General features: G+C 40.7%; 1 protein-coding gene across 2 annotated transcripts; it reads left to right on the top strand.

Annotated features, from left to right (window-relative positions):
• Nucleotides 1-3,368: 3,368 nt before the first annotated feature.
• On the top strand, nucleotides 3,369-18,358 carry ZCCHC10 (zinc finger CCHC-type containing 10). 2 transcript variants are annotated; one of them, XM_083591737.1, is made up of 4 exons: nucleotides 3,369-3,501; nucleotides 10,663-10,821; nucleotides 14,566-14,607; nucleotides 16,196-18,358. In XM_083591737.1, the coding sequence occupies exons 1-4, from the start codon at nucleotides 3,461-3,463 to the stop codon at nucleotides 16,479-16,481; spliced, it is 528 nt and encodes a 175-aa protein (XP_083447863.1). In that variant the 5' UTR covers nucleotides 3,369-3,460; the 3' UTR covers nucleotides 16,482-18,358. The 2 variants fall into 2 exon arrangements, with proteins under 2 accessions (XP_083447863.1, XP_083447864.1); XM_083591738.1 differs by lacking the exon at nucleotides 3,369-3,501 and adding an exon at nucleotides 9,783-9,848.
• Nucleotides 18,359-19,919: the final 1,561 nt, after the last annotated feature.

Raw genomic sequence — 19,919 nt, 5'->3', positions numbered from 1 at the left:
ACTCCCTCCCTAGCCCCAAATCATTCACATCAACCTGGCAATTAAAAAAAGAATAATCCCATTTTTGCCTTATCTCTGTAACAGCACATAACATGAGAACAGTGGATCAGACCAGGACCAGATCAGGATCTGTGTCCCTCTAGCCCAGCATTCTGTTTGCACAGTGCCCAGCTAGAAATCAATGGGAAGCCCATAGCAGGACCTGAGTGCTGTGGCATTCGCCCCTCCTGTGGTTTCTGGCAACTGATATTCAGAGGTATACCGCCTCCAACAGTGGAAGGAGGAAGCACAGCTTTACTGAATCCAGATACCAATTTCCCAGCTAATTTCACCTGCAAGTGAGTTGGCAGCATTTCCCACCCATCCAAAGATGCCGGCACATTCCCCACTCCCAGCCCTACCTACAATAGTTACCTAGGATTATTCTCACTTGCAGCTTAGTGGGTAAGCTGTCCTCTAAATAAGCTATGATATGTGAACATGGATTACTCAAGATGCTGCAGCATTATCTGAACATTTACGTCACTCATAGTCGTGGAAGGACTGCACAAGAAACATTTTACCGTATTTGTACAGGGTTGTCTCAAGATACATCAGATCAAGCCTGACAAAACTCAGATACAGTGGTACCTCGGGTTAAGTACTTAATTTGTTCCGGAGGTCCATTCTTAACCTGAAACTGTTCTTAACCGGAAGCACCACTTTAGCTAATGGGGCCTCCCGTTGCTGCCGCGCCAACGGAGGACGATTTCTGTTCTCATCCTGAAGCAAACTTCTTAACCCGAGGTAATATTTATGGGCTCGCGGAGTCTGTAACCTGAAGCGTATGTAACCTGAAGCGTATGTAACCCGAGGTACCACTGTACTAGTTTGGACTTTATTCACAATTTCCCCCAAGTAAGTCATCTGATTCATGGTAACTACTATTCTTCTGTTTCATCAACTGAATGTAATTACTTCAAATGTAATTACTTTTCTTTTCTGCTGGTTTTTCCCATGCTGCATTACACACCGAGAATTGCTATCACATTTTCTTTCGCAATTGAGACAAATGGGACTGCTAAGTTAAATCCATGTGAAGAAGATCACAGCCATACCCTATGATATTTGGGGGGACCTGCCTTCACCTCCCTCGTGGGATATAAGCTTGCCAGCCTTATTTTTTTCCTGAGCAAAGGCTCTGTGCCTTCAATTAGTAGTATGACGGGCATCTGTCAATAGAAGAAACTTTCTCTCCATCACTGCATCGCTAGACGGAGGGAAAAATTCATTTATTGATTTCTGCATCTTAAAAAGACACAGAGCTTCTGTTTATAAAAAGTGGCAACCATACAGCATGGATGTTTGAAAACCTCCCGGCAGAATCTAAAACAGGCAGCATCTAACTTGTGTAACAGTGCATTCATTGTTTTTTTTAAAGCCACACAGTTAAGTAAAGGGTGATCCTATGCCTGTCATCCCAATAGCATTTCAGTTATGGAAATGCCTCTCTCTGAAGGTTAAACTGGTGCCAACACTGCATAACTTTAAGGGCCAGCCGAATATCTGTTTGTTCAACCCTTTTAAGCTAACCCATTGAATAAACAGACATGTTTAACTTTTACATTTTGTATGATTTTCACTTGTCTTTATACTTGCAACCCCCCTGAGATTTTGGACAAAAGGTAGTACATTATGTAAGTCTGATAGATACAGATAAACACAGTACCATATCAACTTGAAGATACGTAGTAGCTTAAATTAGTGGCTAAAGTTTAACACCAGCAAGAAGGTATATTTTGTGTCCTATGACACCAATTACACTTGTAAACTGTGATTGTATCTAATCTGTGAGCTGGATTGCAAGCCGTGTGTGTGTCAGTGAGCCGAATATATTTGAGCAAAAGAAAGCTGTATAATTCTGTAGTAGCAAGATAGGATGGCAGAGGTTGCAATGCACAGAGGTGCAATCTTACGGAAGTCTACTTGCAGTTAACTTCTTGTGCAGCAGAGATTTAGTCTGTAGGGGATGTGAACACAAACGAAGCCCAGAATGTATGGCTTACAGTCAGGGCTGGTGCTGTCGTTAGGCCGACTGCCTAGGGTGCAGACTTCAGAGGGGTGCAGAGTACTGACCTTTGAGGGGCACAGTTTTATTCAGATTAGTTTTTGGTATATCTTACAAATTTCTGGTAATATTTGATTTTTATTTTATATTTTGAAGAATTTTATCATTTATACCAGACATCTGTTTTTGAAAACTGAAATTAGCAATTTGGAGTGGATGGAGGAAGCCCTTAGCTGTGCCAAGGGTGCAAAATAGCTTGGCACTGTTTACAGTATTTGCATGTATGTCACATAAACCTACTTGTTAAATATTTTATTTTTGTCCACCTTTCCCCCAAGGAGCTCGGGACATCATACATTATTCATTCCTCCCCTCTTCCAATTTCATCCTCACAACCATCTTGTAACAGAGGCAAGTTGAGATAGTGGGACATGATCTCCCTGTGAGCTTCATAGCAGAGTGGGGATTTGAGCAGGAATCTCGAGTCCTAGCTCAACACTTGAAGAGGACACCTTATCTATGGTGTTTGTTAGGTACCAAGGTTTGTATCTTACGCTGTGAGCAGCATTCTATCAATTAAAGTGATGCTTCGCTTGGGTTTTTATAGATTTCTCATATTACAGGTTGGATCCACACATGCAGCAGAGGTGAGGAATTAGAGGAAAGAGTTCTGAAGTGATGAATGGAATGGATCACTTAGTACTGCAGATGCTGTCTGACATTAAAACAAAACAGGGTGCCCTGTAAGTAGAAAACTAGACAGCAGGGAAAGGGGCATGGCAAATGTTTCTCTTTGATGAGGTAGTTTTCCTCTTGCAATTTGTTTAAACGTGGGGTAATCAGACATTATATGGAACACCACCTGCAATCTGAAACAGCACACTCCGTTGTTGTCATTCAGCGGTTGTAAAGCGGACTGTCCAACTCAAGTCTGCAGGAGGGCCGCACAATTTATGATACCACACAACAACATCGCTCGCAAGAAAGCAAACTACTTCGGGTCCTCCCTGCTGTGCTAGATTTCCACTTGCAGGGAGTTCTTCTCTTAACGTAAGGGAAAACGAAAGCGGCCCAATCCCATGTCTTTTAGAAACCGCATAGCTTTCTAAAGCGCCAAGAACATAACTTGCAGCCGTCATTTCGAGATTGAGAAGGGAAGCTGGGAGAAAAGGACTGTAAAGCAGGTCCGGCTCCGTACAGCGAAGAGCTGAAGACGCGAGGATGGCGGGGGGAGAGGAGGAGGAGTGAGACCGTCTTCGCCCCCCCCCGCCCCTAATGGTACCGCCCTCCTCCCCCCACCCTCCCGGCGTTCGCTCGACGGGCTGCCTGAGCCCGGCTCGTCCAATAGGGCGGATAAAGGGAGGGCGGCGTTCCCGGCATGCAGCGTGCGCTAGTGCCCGGCCGGTGGCTAAGATGGCGACTCCCATGCACCGCCTTATCGCTCGGAGACAGGCGTAAGTGTGCGAGGGGCTGCTGCTGTTGCGGGCGAGGGTCGGGGGTCGCGCTGCGGGGAAAGAGGCGGCGGCGGGGGGGGGGGGGGAGGGGAGGCGCCGCCGCTGGAGACCAGCCGCGGGGAGCGGCGTCCTGCCGGGGAGTCCCGTGCAGCCGAAGAAGCTCCGGGGTTGCTGCTACCTGTCAGCCGCGAGGACGAGCGCGAGCTCTGGGAGCGGGGCAGCAGCTCGCGCGGCCTGAAAGCGAAATAGAAATGGAATGAGAGCGCGGCGGGGGGGGGGCGCCTGGTTCTTCGCGAGGCGGGACCGTCCCTTGGTGTCCGCGCGGGGATGTGCCACCCGGGCGCTGCTCCCTCGCACCTGCCTCTGAATGACCGACTGTGGGAAGCGCCGGGGTTGTGGACGGGCGATAGATGGGGGTCTTGAAAGGCTTCAAATCCCCTTCAGGTTCACGAAGGGAGGCTCTCCGTGGCCTGGTGGGCGCTACTTTCTCCTTCTCTTGTTTATCTTGCCTGCTAGCAAAATATGGTTAGGCATTCAAATGAATCTTAGTGGCGTTGGTCGTCTTTCGTTTGCGAAGTTGTGTTATCTCGCCCACTAGCGCTTCTAGCCGTTCAAAAGCTACTGTTGTGTAGAAGGTGGTCTTGTGTTATGTGACGTACGGTTGTTTCCTCGCCACACACACACACACCTCCTTCTCGCACGGAATGACACACTGCTTTCATACAGGCTGTGCGGTAAGTTGCCTTCGGTGCAGTGGAGCTGGAAAAGTTGTTGTGTGTAGATGCTTGGAAGTAAGCGCCGCTAAGTTGAATGGGGCTGGCTTCTGTGTAAGGGTGAAAAGGACTGTGGTTTTAAAAAGGATTATCTAGGCACACGAAGTTGGTAGCTGATTGCCTCAGAGTGAATGCTTAGCAAAGGTTGAAGCTATTTTCTTTGGCTTGGTGCCTCCACTAGGGTTCCACATGTAGACTGGATGTGTGGATATAAGACTGAATTGGAAATAACCAAAGCTTTCCAGTTGACTTCTTGCTGTGACATTTCTATTAATAAATATATAGAAATGATTCTCACACTAGAAGTGTGTAATCCCTGTGAATGTCAGAACTTTTTGATGGCTCTAAGCTTAAAGGAAAATGTGAAAAGGAGACATGACTTTATGCTTGTTTTTGATTACACATACAAGCTTTTTATGTACTCATAAATGCTGCTTCACATTATTGTACTAATAGAGTAAAGTAGTAATACTTATGTGAGTTAGTCAAGGTCATTTACAGAAAGAATATCAGAGGGACAAAGCAAAATTTAAAATGCTGCATGTTCTTTGGTTTCAAAATTTAAGATGCCTGCACAAGACAATTGACCGATTCAGTTTTCCTATATTTTTTCTAGTTTCTCTTGCAGCATGGATTGTAGGGTCTGTTGTAATATCCTTTCATTTCTATCATGCAGAAGGCTTGTACAGTGTTGATTCTTAATCCTCATTATGATTTATGATTTACTCAGAAACGGTATAGGGCCTTTTATGAGGTCTTGGTGTGTGTATTAGTAGTGTACCATGCCTTAAAAATGTTGTTCCCTTTACTAAGGGTGAGTAAAACGGCAAGTGAAATAAAGACACAAGTATCCATCTAACCCATCTCCTAGTTATTATTTATTACTTGGTACAAACCACATACTCTTAGCTGCTTCATATACACTCATACAGCTTCAAAAATGCTTGGAGGAAAATCCATCATAGGCATACTCTTTGATTTAGTACAACAGGGTGAAGCAAACAACACTTGTAGGTCTAAAGAGGATTTCCTTTGGAGTGGTTTCACAATATTCTCCTTCAGGACACCCACAACCACTACCTATCAGAATGAGACACTAATGCCCACCTCAAGCCAGCTGGTCAACCATCTCTTACTGGACATTAGAAGCCATGAGTATCAGGTGTCCAGCAATGTGTAGTAAGCCACATCCTTGCAAGCATGTTGACCTTCAACAACTGGCATTCGTCTGATAAACTATTACCAGTTATTTCTTCAGACACATTCACTGATTGCAGCAATAGTAGTGGTGTCTAGGTCAAAACAGGTGCAAGCAATATTATTCTTAAAGTGCTTAGCAAATAAATCACAGGAGACTACCGAGGCTTTTTAAAAGTAAACTTGTAGGCCAAGCTGAAGAAGACCCCAAACCAGGTGTGGGAAACCTTTGGCCCTCCAGGTGTTACTGAACTACAACTCCCATTGGCCTTCCCAGGCATGGACATTGGCGTTAGGCAACATCTGGAGAACCACATGTTCACCATACCTGCCCCAAACCATTCAGTGTTACTGGACGTGGGATTCATTGGTTGTGAAGTATTCATTCTTCACTCCTATCACTGGTACAGAGTAGCTCTTAATATTAGTTGTTCATTGGAATCAGTTGAATTGACCCAAAATTCCCATAACTTGTGTTCAAACCAGTGTTTGGTCTGCTTCATTGTCCCCAGTTCACTAGTATAACAGAGAGCTAAATGTGCCCTGTTTAATAGGTATGGGCATTTGGGAGTGATGTTCGAAGCCCAAGTCATTTCTGCAGCATACAAAGCTGCTATGACTTTGACATGAGCATCAGTCCTTCCTGATTAGGTCCCAAACATTGTCAGGAAATTTGGCTCACTCTGTTTCCAAGATGGACCATTCTAATTTGTTCACTACTCCTGCAAAGGGAAGAGGTCTTCTTGGTGTATTTGTCCTGTATGGAGCCTCACTTTTATCATGTGGAAGCTACACTCAAATAATTATTTATTTAAGAAAATTTATGTACCACTTGATTGTAGAAAAGATTTCAAAGTGGTTTACAAAAAAACCCCACCCAATCCCAATAAAATTATTACTTAAAAAAATATTGTCTGTAATTTAAAACACACAGAAGGTTAAAGCTGCAGTAAGCTAGACTAAACAAATCAAAACTCCTACAAACTTTCTAAACATCTGGATAGGCTTATCTAAATAAGATTGTATTCAGCAGGCACTGAAAGGAATACACAGAAAGTGCCTGCCTGATATCAGTAAGCAGGGAGTTTCAAACATGCAGAAATGTCTGCAGTGCAGCTGTTAACTATGGGATACTTTTCTGCTTTTTAAGTTGAATATTCTCTACATTCCTGAGCAATTTTTAATTTTTACTTCTTGTTGTGTTGGTGCTGCCACACTAAATGATCAAGTTGTTGCAGAAGTAGTGTGGGTTATATGGCATTGGTAAAAGTGCCAATTCTGCTGGTCAAGTGGGCACATAAGGGATACAGCAATCTCCTAGGTTAACTGGTCCCAAGTTGTTAAGGGCTTTATATATTCATAGTAACACCTTGAACTTGGCCCAGCAGCAGACAGGCAACCAGTGCAGACTCTGAGCACAGGTGTTAAATGTGGACAAGGTCTCACTCCCCCAGCAATGCAGTCATGTTACAGCTTGCTGTGCATAGAATTTCAGTGTGGGTATAGTGATTGGCCCTTCAAGTTTTTATGGGGATATATCTGAGATATAGTTTATGGAGTACCTCATTATCAAACTTTGCATGGTGCCAACTATTGTCATTCTGACATCGAGTGAGCACAATTGTTTCATGGTATTCCTACATATAATGTAAATTGGTTCTACATGTAGTTTCATCTGTTTTGCTGAATTTATTGACATTCTGACCTTTGTTCTCCATTGAGTTTTAGAAACTTTTTACCATAAGATGCTCCAAAAATTTAATTGAAGGGTAGTGTAGAAATATTCTAAACATAAAAAAGGGGATAGTAGCTTTTACTTACTCATTTAGAAGTGTAAGTATCTTGACTTTTTCTAATGGCTCATAACTGCTTACAACAGAATTAATGTTATGTAAATCAACTCCAGGAATTGAGAACATTAAAATTTACTTAACGAAAACAAAACTAAAGCCTCAGTTAGCACACCTCTCTTCAATTCACTCATACTTATATCTCTTTTTAAACCTTTAGCGGTTTTCCTTGCAATAATAGACCATCAAAATTTGTCTAGTTAGCAACAATGTATTTATTATTTTCTTTTTATTTATTGTTTATTTATTTTTATTTATTAGATGTGTGGCATCCACATGTAGATTTGCACACATGACACCCAGGTAATCTTGCTTAGTTTCAGCAATAGAAATGTAGTAGAATATCAGATATTCACTGGTTCAGTTTTTGTAGATCTGTGAGGCATCAAAGGGTGGAGCCTATTGCTATAATATTGAAATCAATTTGAAGTCAGAAAAGATACTCTCATGTAAATAACTTCTGGACCACAGCCCAGATTCCTGACTCTGGTTTTAGTTTTAAAAAGCCAAAAAGATACTCTGTGCCTTCTAGGAACAATCTCAGGCCGGGTAGAATGTATTTGTTTTTCAGATGAATTCTCAATTTTTATCTTCAGAAATACTTTCAACTTGCTGCTCATGATGAAGAGCTTATATTTTTAATACATTTGCTCCAATTTATACAGTTGCTGCTTTGCAGCTGTAATCATTATCACCGAATAATAGTCTGTGAATAAATGTACTAGTATTTACCGTAGCTGTTATTCCAGTTTGGATATTATCACCTGGCTTGTGAATTGCATGTGATAGGCAGGGGTGTGTGTAGTGGTGGTGAAGGAGAAAATCAATAACTGCTAGCTCCACAGCTAGTGAGGTGAAAATAGCTCTTGGCTACATTTTCCCTACTTTTGTCTGGTGTTTTTTTATCATAGTAACAGTTCCTTAAGCTTTCTTGCACTTATTTGCATTCTAACAGGACAGTTTGAAACCATATTTACCACTTTCCCATATGGGAATTAAATTTGTCAAAAGTTTGTGCCTTAATTCTGAAACAACAACAACAACAAAAGCACTTGCTTTAGTTCTAGAAGATTAATCCTCAGTCCAGCTAAACAAGAGTACTGTACTTAAATGTAAGTCATATTTGTCCCAAGGGAGGAAAAGTTAGTAATGCAGCAACCATTGGAGGCAATGGTAAAACCACAATCATTTTAAAAATGTTTTTAATGGAGTTAGATTGCATTGGAGGATTGATGTAATCCATGTACTCTGGTTCAACTGGCTTGTGGATCAGTCACCTAAATTCCAGTTAGGTCATTGGTGTGAGTAGCAAAACATACATTAAGCGAAGCTATAATTTTAGCTTAAGCATATTTCCTTTACCAACTTTTCTTTGTAGTGTAGTATCCAAGAGTGTTCTCTCTCCCTGCCTTTGGAGCTCCTGCCTCCAAAACCAGAGATGTTGTCACTACCTCTCCATTTCCTCTGACCTTGAGACAAGGACAATTCTCAAGACAGTAGGTGATTACTATTGTGGATATGAGAGAGCATCCAGTCTGTGCCTCTTTCTCTCCTGGGAAGCAGGGCATCTTAAGAATGTAAGACAAGCCTACTGCATCAGGCCAGTGGCCCATCTAGTCCAAGTCTGTTCTTGCAGTGGCTGACCAGATTCCTGTAGGAAGTCTGCAAACTGGACATCAGCACAACAGCACTTTGCCCACCTGTGATTCCCAGCACCTAGTATTCAGGGGCATACTACCTTTGACACTTCCCTCCAGTTCTCCCTAGACACAACTGAGTAGCATGGGTTGAAGATGTAGGCAGTGTCTCCTGAGCAGTCAGAAGCACACCCCAAATCCCAGTAACTATAATGGGAAACAACTATAACTTTATGCATCTTGTCTATCTTGGTTTGTCTTATGATAACCGTGCAAACATGGCAAGTCTCCAACTTATATATCCAACATGATCCAGTGAGACCTGTAATGCAGATGAAGCTGTGAATCCACATCAGTACTGAACCTGTATTTCATACCATCCCCCAAATCAATTGTCAGGCAGAGGGTAAGGAGGAGTTTAATATGGTCTAATAAACTGAATAGGAAAATTAAAATTAGGATCTAGCAACGATCTGTCATTTGATCTTGTATAAATACACTTGGCCTTTGCTGTCCAGTTTGCTCTTGGGTGTATTAACTTATTTTCAAGAATGTACTTCAGAATCTTATACCACCTTGATGTTCTGGCAGGCAGCTCAAGGAAACTGAAAGAGGGTTTGACAGCTGTTCCTTGATTTTTCATTTTTCTTGTGTTGTAAAACTATGTAAACATTTTTTTCTATTAAATAATTGTATGGACTGAAATACATTTCTATCTAGATTCAGTTTTCACCTATCTTTGCTATGACAATGGAAAGAACATTCAAATGTTATTTTGGAACATGCTGTAGTTCTAGCTGTTCCTTTTTCTTGTTACAGCTGCTCCTGCTGGTAACACATCTGTGTCTCATGCTGGGTTGGGGGAAGAGATGAAAGGATTTCTGCAGCAGGTGTGGAATGACTTCATTGGACATTCAGCCTCCTTTGCACTTTCCCCCTTTTACTAATTTACTGCCTTTTTGGAGTAAACAGGGATGGCACACTCATGAATATTTAAGGACAGAGATCATAAGCTGGGAAGTGTTAAAATGACCCTCATCAGTAGATTGGTTCAATACAGTAGCTATCTCCTTGTGACACCTTGCCACCTTGTTGTCTGGAAATGGAACTCTCTGATTCCTTTAAACTCTATATTTTCCCCTTTCCCCTGGGGTGGAAGTAAGAGCTGCCCATAGGAAACCGTGGGATTTCAGTGTTGCTTGCATTTAGATGGCATTGTGCCCACCCAGGAACTGAAGCAGAGAGATGAGTGCATGCTCATTCTAAATTGGATCTAATTTCATTTGTGACTTTTAAAAATCAAAGCACACACCAGAGCAAATCAAAGGAGCACAAGGCTTCTCCGTGTAATTGAGTACAGGATTTGGGTTGGTAATGGAACTAAGGGAACAAGTGAACTAGAATGACCTTAGCTGTGATGTGAGGGATATCTTAGATAGGAGATATTTTTGCTGGAAGTTGAACCCAGCCTCTAACTTGTAATGTTATCAGTGGATTATACTACACAGTTGTCATAAGCTTCTTGTTCAGCCACAGTCTGTTCTCATCGAATTACAAATATAATCCCCTACTAGGGGCCCAAAGTTGGTAGATTTTATGTTGGAATTGCCATCTATTTTCTAGAATGTTGATCTTAGCTGTGGTTAATAGTCAGCTTTTAAATCAAAGACATATGGTTTCAAATACTCTTGGATATTTCCATAGGGAAGCAAACAAGCAGCATGTGAGATGTCAGAAGTGTTTGGAATTTGGACATTGGACCTATGAATGTACAGGGAAAAGAAAATATCTCCATAGACCATCAAGGACAACAGAGTTTAAAAAAGCACTTCAGGAAAAAGAGAAGCAACTATTACAACAGAGGTAAGATCACAGGGGAAGGAGACTGTACACCATTTGCAGAAAAGTGCATGTGATCAAGCTGTAGTTTAAGAGCCCTTGAATCGTACAATTGTAGAGTTGAAAGGTGCCCGAGGGTCATCTAGTCCAACCCCCTGCAATGCAAGAATCTCTCTCAACTAAAGCATCCATGGCAGAGGGGCATCCGACCTCTGCTCAAAAACCTCCCAGGAAGGAGAGTGCACCGTCTCTCATGTGAATCTGTTTCACTGAAAGTTCTTCCTGATGTTTAGTCAGAAGGTCATTTCTCGTAATTTGAATCCATTGGTTGACTGTTGATTTCAGTGGGAAAGGTAAGCATGTTCTGGGAACAAGGGCTACTGCACATGTGATGCAACTGTGGTGTTATCTTGCAACTTGACATGGGATGACTTGTTCTCTTATTCTCTCTCTCTCTCCCCCCCCCCCCCCAGCTTAAACATTGTAGTGTTCTTCTTTCTGGTTTGCCTCTCCTACAGTTTCATCTTTCCTCCAGTCTTAACTCTGCTGCTAGTTTAGAATTTGCCCCTTTCTGCATCTCACGTTGACCAAGCTTCTCTTTTCATAACACTCCCTTTCAGTTTTTTTATTACTCCCTGACCCCAACCTAATAATATTTATGCCCTCCCTCCTGTCTTTCCTTTTTGCTTGCTTATTTTTATAGTGGTACCTCGGTTCTCGAACGTCTCCATCGACGAACGTTTTGGAACCCGGACGTCGAAAACCGGGAAGTAAATGCTTCCGTTTTCGGCCGCGCCTTGGAAGTGGTACAGCTTCCGCTGCATGTTTTTCCATTTTCTCAACTGAATTTTCAGAGAGCTCTTTGCGCCTCGGTTTTCGAACGTTTCGGAACTCGGAATGGTTTTCCGGAATGGATTACGCTCGAGGACCGAGGTACCACTGTCCTTGGTTTCTTGTTGCCTTTGTTATGTTGATACTTTCTTACTAGCTAAACCTTGCCATACTACTTTTGCATGTTTCCACCTTGTCTTGTTGCCCCTTTTCCCTGGAATGTCTTGCCTCAGAATCTCTGCACCTCTCACTTCTGTCTTCTCTTTAAGCATTTGAAAACATGCTTTTTGTCTTGTTGTTTTTTTACCTCTAAAATTCCTCCTTTCCTTTTTAGTATACTCTTTCACTCTTATACCTTAAGGAGGGTTGTTCGCTACAATTGTCATATAGCAATTGCAAGAAAGCTTTGAATGCAGGGGTTGCAAATGTGGTGCTCACCTCCACAAAATCTGCTCTAGAGGGTCCCCAGCCTTCCAGTGCAGATTTTTTTCTGGAGGGCGTGGGGTTGCAGGGGAAACAGAAGACTGGAAAGTCCACTTGAGTGATGTTGGATCTTAACCCATTGAGAACAATGCTTAGTGAATATTTATGTAGCCCACTCCTATGCAGTTTAAAATCAATGGATTTGTGTATTCTAAATTACTACTATTGCAGATTTAGACATTTATTTAACAAAACATAGTTGGCTGTGTAATAAAGCTAACATTGTTGCTATTGTCTGCCAACCAAGGGGCTTAAAAAAAATAACCAAGAGGGTTTTTTTTTGTTTTTTGTTTTGCAAGCACACACTCAACTCTCAACCTAACATTTCCTCATATCATTATGTTTAGTGCATATTTTCCCACTCTCCCAGCAAATTTTAGAGTATTTCAGTACTCCTTAAAACAGCCTTGTAAAGCAAGTCATTATCTCCACACTAAAGATAATTTGCTGAGTTTGAGGCAATAGTAGCTTTCCAAGGCCAACAGGTGAGTTTGCAGCTGAAGTGATATGAAGTGAAGCCAAGGGGTATCCAGCTTACATTCCTAGCCATTTCACCGCATCATGTGTAAACTAAGAAATAGGAGCTATAATATCATAATAGGAATAAAGGGATGCAGTGAGACATGTAATAAACTACAATGGGGGTGATGAAGATGATGCTGGTTTCCTGCTTATAGTAAAGATACAGCCTCGCCGTTTTCTGTTGAAGATATAAATGTTAGCCAAGAGCAGCAAAGCAGCCATCCATATTATATTCACCCAGAATTACTAGTTCTGCTATTTACTTAAACAGCTGGCATCTAAGCTGCATGATGTTTTGACATTTTAATATACTAGCTTTTCCTGCAGTATTGCTGAACTCTGAATAATTTCCTAAACATTCATGCCTGAAAATTATTATTCTTGTGTAATTCTGATAAATGACTGAACCAACTATTTTTCCATGCTTATATTTTCAAAATAGTTTAACTGTGTAAAAACCAAGACTGCAAATTCGCCCTCTTTTTAAGCAACAGCAAATCAAATAATAATGGATGTATAGAATAAACTGCAGACTCTTGAGACTGAGATACATGGATAAGTCGGTTCACTACAGCTAGCTGATACAGTTTCAAAACAATTCCCACGCTTTCTCTTTATCTATGCATCCGTCATCTGGTATTACAAATTCACCATAAAAGCTCGGGCAAATTACACTACATATAATATACCCATTTACATCCCTGTTCTTTTTAGCAAATTTGATGAGCCTTGTGAAATCAAGCTGTGTGATATGTTAAAAGGCAACTAATATCTAAAGAAGAAAAATTCAGTAATGCTGTTACCACGCTACCGGGTTTCTTATTTCCTTTAAGTGGGACAACTTGAGAAAGAGGCCAGCACATGGTTTTTCTCAGTTTTGCTTCTTATTTATTTATTTCACAAAAATTTTGCACTGCTTGATTGTAAGAAACCTCAAAGCAGCTTGCTAAAAGGTAAATCAAGAAAATCAGGAAAGAGTCACAACCCTGCTTTAAAACACACTAAAGTAAAAATACTAAAACAGATTAAAATTACCTAAACTTTTAAAGCATCTGGATAGGCTTACCTAAACAAGAATGTTTTTAGCAGGCACTGAAAAGAGAACAATGAAGGCACCTGCTTGATCTCAATAGGCAGTGAGTTCCAAAGGGCAGGTGGGGCCATACTAAATGATCAAGTGCTTACCAATGCAGAATGTGTATTATGTGGCACCTGTAATTCCAGTTCTGCCAACCAAAGGGCACAGGTGGGGTAAGGTGGTCTTGCAGGTAAACTGGTCCCAAGTTGTGACATCTTAAACTTGGCCTGGTAGCAAATCAGTAACCAGTGCATATCTCTGAGCACAGCTGTTATATGTGGACAAGGCCCTCGCTCCAATCAGCAATCATGCTACCCCATTTTTACTAACTGCAGCTTCTGGATCAAGCACAAGGGAAGTACATTAGTTTGTGTACTAATGCTTGTATGCAGTTCTGTCCATGTGTGAGCGGAATGGATTTCCATCCTTGTGAAATAAAACTTTGCCTTGCAACACCCCCTGCACCCCCAAATCTGCTCTAGAAAGTGGAGGTGGGGCTGTGCAAGAGATAGGGGAGGTATGGGTGCAATGGGCAGATGGGAAAGGGAAGGGTAGTCCTTTTTCTCTGCTTGCATGATATTGGATTTCACTAATATATATACTGGTTATCAATGTCTTCCCTGGACAGTTTGCATAAACACCTCTGCCACTAGCATTCAATAAAGTAATTTATTAATACCTGTATCATTGCCACTTACCCCTTTTGCTCATCTTAAGTTTAAGTTCTAACTGTGAGATATATATATATATATATATATATATATATATATATATATATATATATATATATATATTCATTCCAGCATATTAATTAAAACAATTGTTTCTCTTCTCTTGCCCTTACTTTCAACCAGCTCTGGAGAATGCACTACAGACAGGAAGAACAAGAAGAAGAGGTATGTGAGAAAACCTGAAACTCAACCAATTGCCCCTGTCTAATGCCTATATTCTGTGATAAATGATGCAGCTTGGCTAATGAACTAGACATGTATGTTGTCGGCTGTAGTGCTAATTATGGACATGGAGAAGTAAGTGTCTGTGGGACCTACTTTCCAATTTGGGATTTACTTAATTCTAGTAGCCTTTTAATATTATGCATAGTGTGTTCTATTCCAGTTTATTTATTTTTTGTTCCATCTGCTCTACCTCTTCCTGTCTTTAGTGGTAAGCACAGGTGTATCACTTGACAGATAACATGCGATAGTTTTATTTAGAAGTAGCTGTCAAAAACCAAGGGATAGAAGGAAAAAATGTTTCACTACAGAGTTTCAACTGCAAAAATGTGCTTCCTAGCCTGCAGTAGTTTCTCATACTAAGATATATCCAATATTTTAATTTCCAAGTCTCTCTGAAAACCATAGGCCTTTTGAAGTTGTAAGTGGCCCTCTGCTATATATCTGCTGATTAGTGGATTCTCTAGAAACAAACAGATAAGCACTGACGAAATAAACTTCAATGTACTTTGGAAAACTGGGATCTTCCCATTTATAATAACTGCTCTTGGCTGTTTCACAAACCTTTTTTTTTGTGCTGAAGGAAATACAGAATTCAACTAATGATAAACTACTTTTTTTAATGCTGCCAATTCTTACAAAATAATGTAATTTTAAGAACTTTGTGGAGGCTTCAAAATAATGCCCCCTGCATGCAGTTTAGAGGCTGAAGACCTCTTTTGCTTCTGGGTGGAATAAACCACAGTTTCCCATTCTGGCATACGCAGAAATTGTGGAAGCAAAATCTTCTACTCTTATCCCTGGGGCTTGAAATATAGGAGTAGCATATGGGCCCAAGCCTTATTGTAGCTCATCCATATAGCAGGAAACCATAGCCTTGCTATTCCCTCAAGTGGGATTGGGTATTTGAGCCTAGAAACCAGTCAGGGAGATCATTGATTATATGAATCTTTTTGTTAAAATAATGTTTTGTTGATAGTGGCACATCTACATAATTCAAAACTAGGAATGGTTTTGATCAGTGCTTTTTTTTCTGCGGGAATGCGGGGGTACGCATACCCCTAAACATTTTGTGAATCTTTGTACTTTTGTCCGTTTACTGTATTTATTTTTCCAGATTTGAACTATAAAATGATGATTTTCTTGAGTCAAAATGAGAGTACCCCTAAACATTTTTTAAGAAAAAAAGCACTGGTTTTGATAATTGTTAGGGACTAATGCTCACCTAACGCTTAATTTTAATATTCATGGTAACTTGTATACCAACGTGAAACTCCCATATTCCCTTGCTTTTGTTTTCAGCTACTTTAAATAGCAGCCAAACATTTATAAATAGAGAACCAAACTCCGCCCCCCCCCCAATCCTTGCTATACAAAATAAGGAAAAAAATTGTATTTTATCCAAATAATATTTTGGGAAACACATGAATGCTGTTCTATGATTGAGATTGCTTTACAAGGCTTTGCTAGTCACCGAATCGCGCAGTGCCATTGAATAATATCTGCTGGTCATCTTAAAACTCTTGTGCAGGTCTAAAAGTGTCACAAGTTCCAGCAGTAGCAGCAGCGCCAGCTCAGCCAGTGAGTCATCATCTGAGAGCGAAGATTCCTCATCCTCCTCTTCGGATGACAGTGACAGTGATGAAAGCACTTCCTCTTCCTCATCATCCCCCTCTTCAAGTAGTTCTTCCAGTTCTTCTGACTTTGAGACAGATTCTAGTTCCTCCAGCAGTAGCAGCAGCAGCAGCACAGACAGCAGCACGGATGATGAGCCGCCAAAGAAAAAGAAGAAGAAAAGTAATCTGGTGCAGTGTTAGGACTCTGGTGTTGATGAACGATTAGCATCTAAAATGCTTAATGGCCAAACGAAACTAACAGGTCAATTTTTACAATTGATTTCTTTTTTTTTGGTGTGTTTTACATAGTAGTTGATAGGACATAAACCGTTAAATGGCAAGTAACGCTTATTGAAAGAGTATTTTTGTGGATTATTGTTTAATAGGAAATGCTACTTTTTTTTCTTAGTTTTTAAAGAAATCTATCAAATGTTTATATGAACTAAGGTCCAGTCACCCTGATGTTTACATGCCAGCAAGCAAAACACATTTATTTGAACCATCCTGTTATGTTATAAGCAACCAACGTCCATACCAATGTACTTCATGTGAAAAGCAAGATAGGAAGATAAAGGGTGCAAAGTTTTATTTCAGTTGGCTGATATGTCAAAGCCATATTCAATCTCCACTAACAGTTAAAAGGGGTGGGTGGGTGATACTGCCTTCAGCACAAGTGAAACAGATCTCCCTTTTCTGCCAGTAGCTGCTCAAATATTTGTTGCAATAACGTATTGCTGAATTTTGGAGATCAGGACCATACATTCATGCCAGTCCAGTGGGGTTGCTTCAGCCTGTTGAAAGAGGCTTCTGTGCATAGACTGCCCTTCTGAATGTGGTCCTGCATATACAAAATGATATGCAGTGACCCTAACATGGTAGTGGGCAGCACACATGGTACTACGCTTAAGGATCTCCCCCCCCCCAAGGGGTTGGTTCATATTCTCAGTATAGAAAAATCGCAGTCACTCCATCTGGGTTAGAGGGTAAATGATTTCCAGAAACCTCTCTGCCCCCCACCCCCAAGTAAACAGCACTGTCAAATGTTAACAATGCCTACCATCTGTTTATCAGTGGAGATCCTTCCATGCAACTACATACATGCCTCTCTCCAGCATGTACCACAATTTCTGGACCAGGGTCAAATGCTTTAATTTTTTTAACAAGACCCGTTCAGAGCTTAAAGGCCATCCCTTAAGCTGCATTTGCACTGCGCATGGAGAGTAGTGTTAACTGTTGCAACTGAAGTGTTTCATCTTTGTGCCTTTTCATGAAATTAAATGTTCCCCAATGAGGGTGTTAAAAAGAGGAGAGTTTTAAGTCTTCATTTTATCTTCCATAATCTAATTTGGGAGGCTAGAGAAATTGTAATAACATACAAATGTTGTATTTTCAATGAGGAAAAAAGAAAAAAAAACATTTATTTTCATTGGAGCCCGATTTTAAAAGAAGAAAGTATCTTTAAATATTTCCCCTTGTGCTATTTTTGCATAGTAATTCTTAACTGTAAGATAAATTTGATTTATTTTGGTCATATAGCAACTTTCATTGTATTCTAATTTACAATCACTTATTTAGAATTATTTCTTTTTTGCATAGCACAAGTTATATATAATTGTATGAACTTTGAAATGGAGGGTACATAATAGCAAAAATCATATTGCAGTACATTTCTTGCTAGTTACAGAAGTGAACTAACTTGCTATTGTGATAAATTTTAGCAATTGGCAGTAGTCACTTAATTTGTGATACAGTCTCCTTTTAGTTTCTTATTGATGGGAGTCTTTTTAAGAGGGAACATGTGGGGGAAGATCTTAAATATCCTAGTCTAGTTAAAATATGAATTAACTATTGAACTATTTTTTATATTTTTATGAAAATGTAGTGTGTAGAATGCCTTTTGAATACAAATGTTCTATTTAAATGTTTATGTAAGTTGTGCATTTTAGTCTGTAACCATTTCTATGTTTTGCAGAACTCAGATACTGTAATTCTAAAAGTACAAGAAAACTATTTGAAAGTCATGCTAAAGAATGTATCATTTAAGAAGAAAGATTAATAAATTATTAAATGCAAATAAATGGCTTTATTGTTTATTTTAACAGAATGCAGATTCAGTGCCAATACAGTGGTAACTTGGTTGTCAAACTGAATCCGTTCTGGGAGTTCGTTCAACTCCTGGAACCATTTGAAAACCATGGCGCGGCTTCCGATTGGCTTGCTGCACTCAATAGGAAGCCGCAGAAGCTGCGTCGGACATTCGGCTTCTAAAAAACATTCACAAACCAGAACACTCACTTCCAGGTTTGCGGCATTCGGGAGCCGATTTGTTTGGGAGCCAAGCCGTTTGACAACCAAGGTACCACTGTATTGCAGTTGGTTTCCTTAGCTGATTCTAGTCTTAAGGACCTGAAGCCATGGACAATAATGAAGATAATATCTTAAGAGATGGTGGGGACCTACTGTTGGCTAATCACTTACAGAAGAGAATGAGAGGAGCAAGAGTGGTATGGAGATTATATCGAGGAGATTCATTACAGTTATTCTATGGCTGCTTGCTCTAATGGTTTATATGCAATATGCTACTTAATATTAGTTCAAAGGCAATTGAGTAGCTGCAATACAGCAGCATTAGGGCTTTTGCTTCATTACATGTTTGTGGACTTCACAGAGATGTCTGGTGGGTCCACGGTGGGTACAGAATTCCAGGCTAATTGCGTTTTCGTCTGCTCCAGCCAAGGCTCTTGTCTCTTGTTTCATAAGCATGAGACCTTGCTAAGAAAATTCTCTAATGTGGAATGAAGAACAACAAAGATCTGGTAGGAGAAAAAAAGAATAGCTATCAAAACTGAAATGAAATGTAAACCTTAAGAAAACATTGATGAGAATGTATGGATGAGATTGAAATGGGTAAGAGTCGTTAATGGCCTTGTTGGTGCCTGATGGCAAACCATAGTCAGAAACTAATTACGGCTTGTTGTGAATGAGCAGGGTGTGGTTCATGCTGCTTAATCGCACTCGTTCTGCCCTGCTTCCTCTCGAAGAAAACCATGGCAATTGGTTTAGTGTTACATGTAGACTAGCACTTGTGGTTTGTAGCACTCCAAACAAACATGACTTCTGCTCATGGTTTGGAGAGAACCAAGCTGTGAGTGGTGCTTTGCATGTAATGCTAAGCCAAGTTCACGGTCCTTCTCCTGGAAGCAGGCAAGACAGGTTAAGTGAAACCAAGCACCAAGCACCATGCACCATACCTTCATTCCCAGTAAGCCATCGTTTGCTTCTAACTGTTGTTTACCACTGCATGCAAACTAGTTAGCTCATTAAGGTATTTATTGAGCATGTTACCATCTTAGATTAGGGGCCAATCTACATGTTTTCTTTAAAAAAGCACAAGACAGAGTCTTTCTGATAATGTATCATAGGGGAGGGGAACCTGTGTTTCAGGGCCAAATGTGGCTCTCCAGGCTTTGCTTTTGGCCCTTGGAACTTGCCATAGGCCACAGCTTTCACTAGCCCTACTTTGTCCCCTCCTGGAGTGTGCTTTTGCCTGACTGGAATATGTCCTTGAACTCTGGTGATGCCTCTTGCTTGCCTGAATGGAGGACAGAGGAGTGTGTGTGTGTGTGTGTGTGTGTTTAG

The sequence above is a fragment of the Podarcis filfolensis genome (assembly GCF_964270895.1).
Source record: "Podarcis filfolensis genome assembly, chromosome: 2".
NCBI classification, from domain to species: Eukaryota; Metazoa; Chordata; class Lepidosauria; order Squamata; family Lacertidae; genus Podarcis; species Podarcis filfolensis.
The sequence above is the reverse complement of the archived record's forward strand: the minus strand, read 5'-3'. Positions and strand labels throughout refer to the sequence as shown.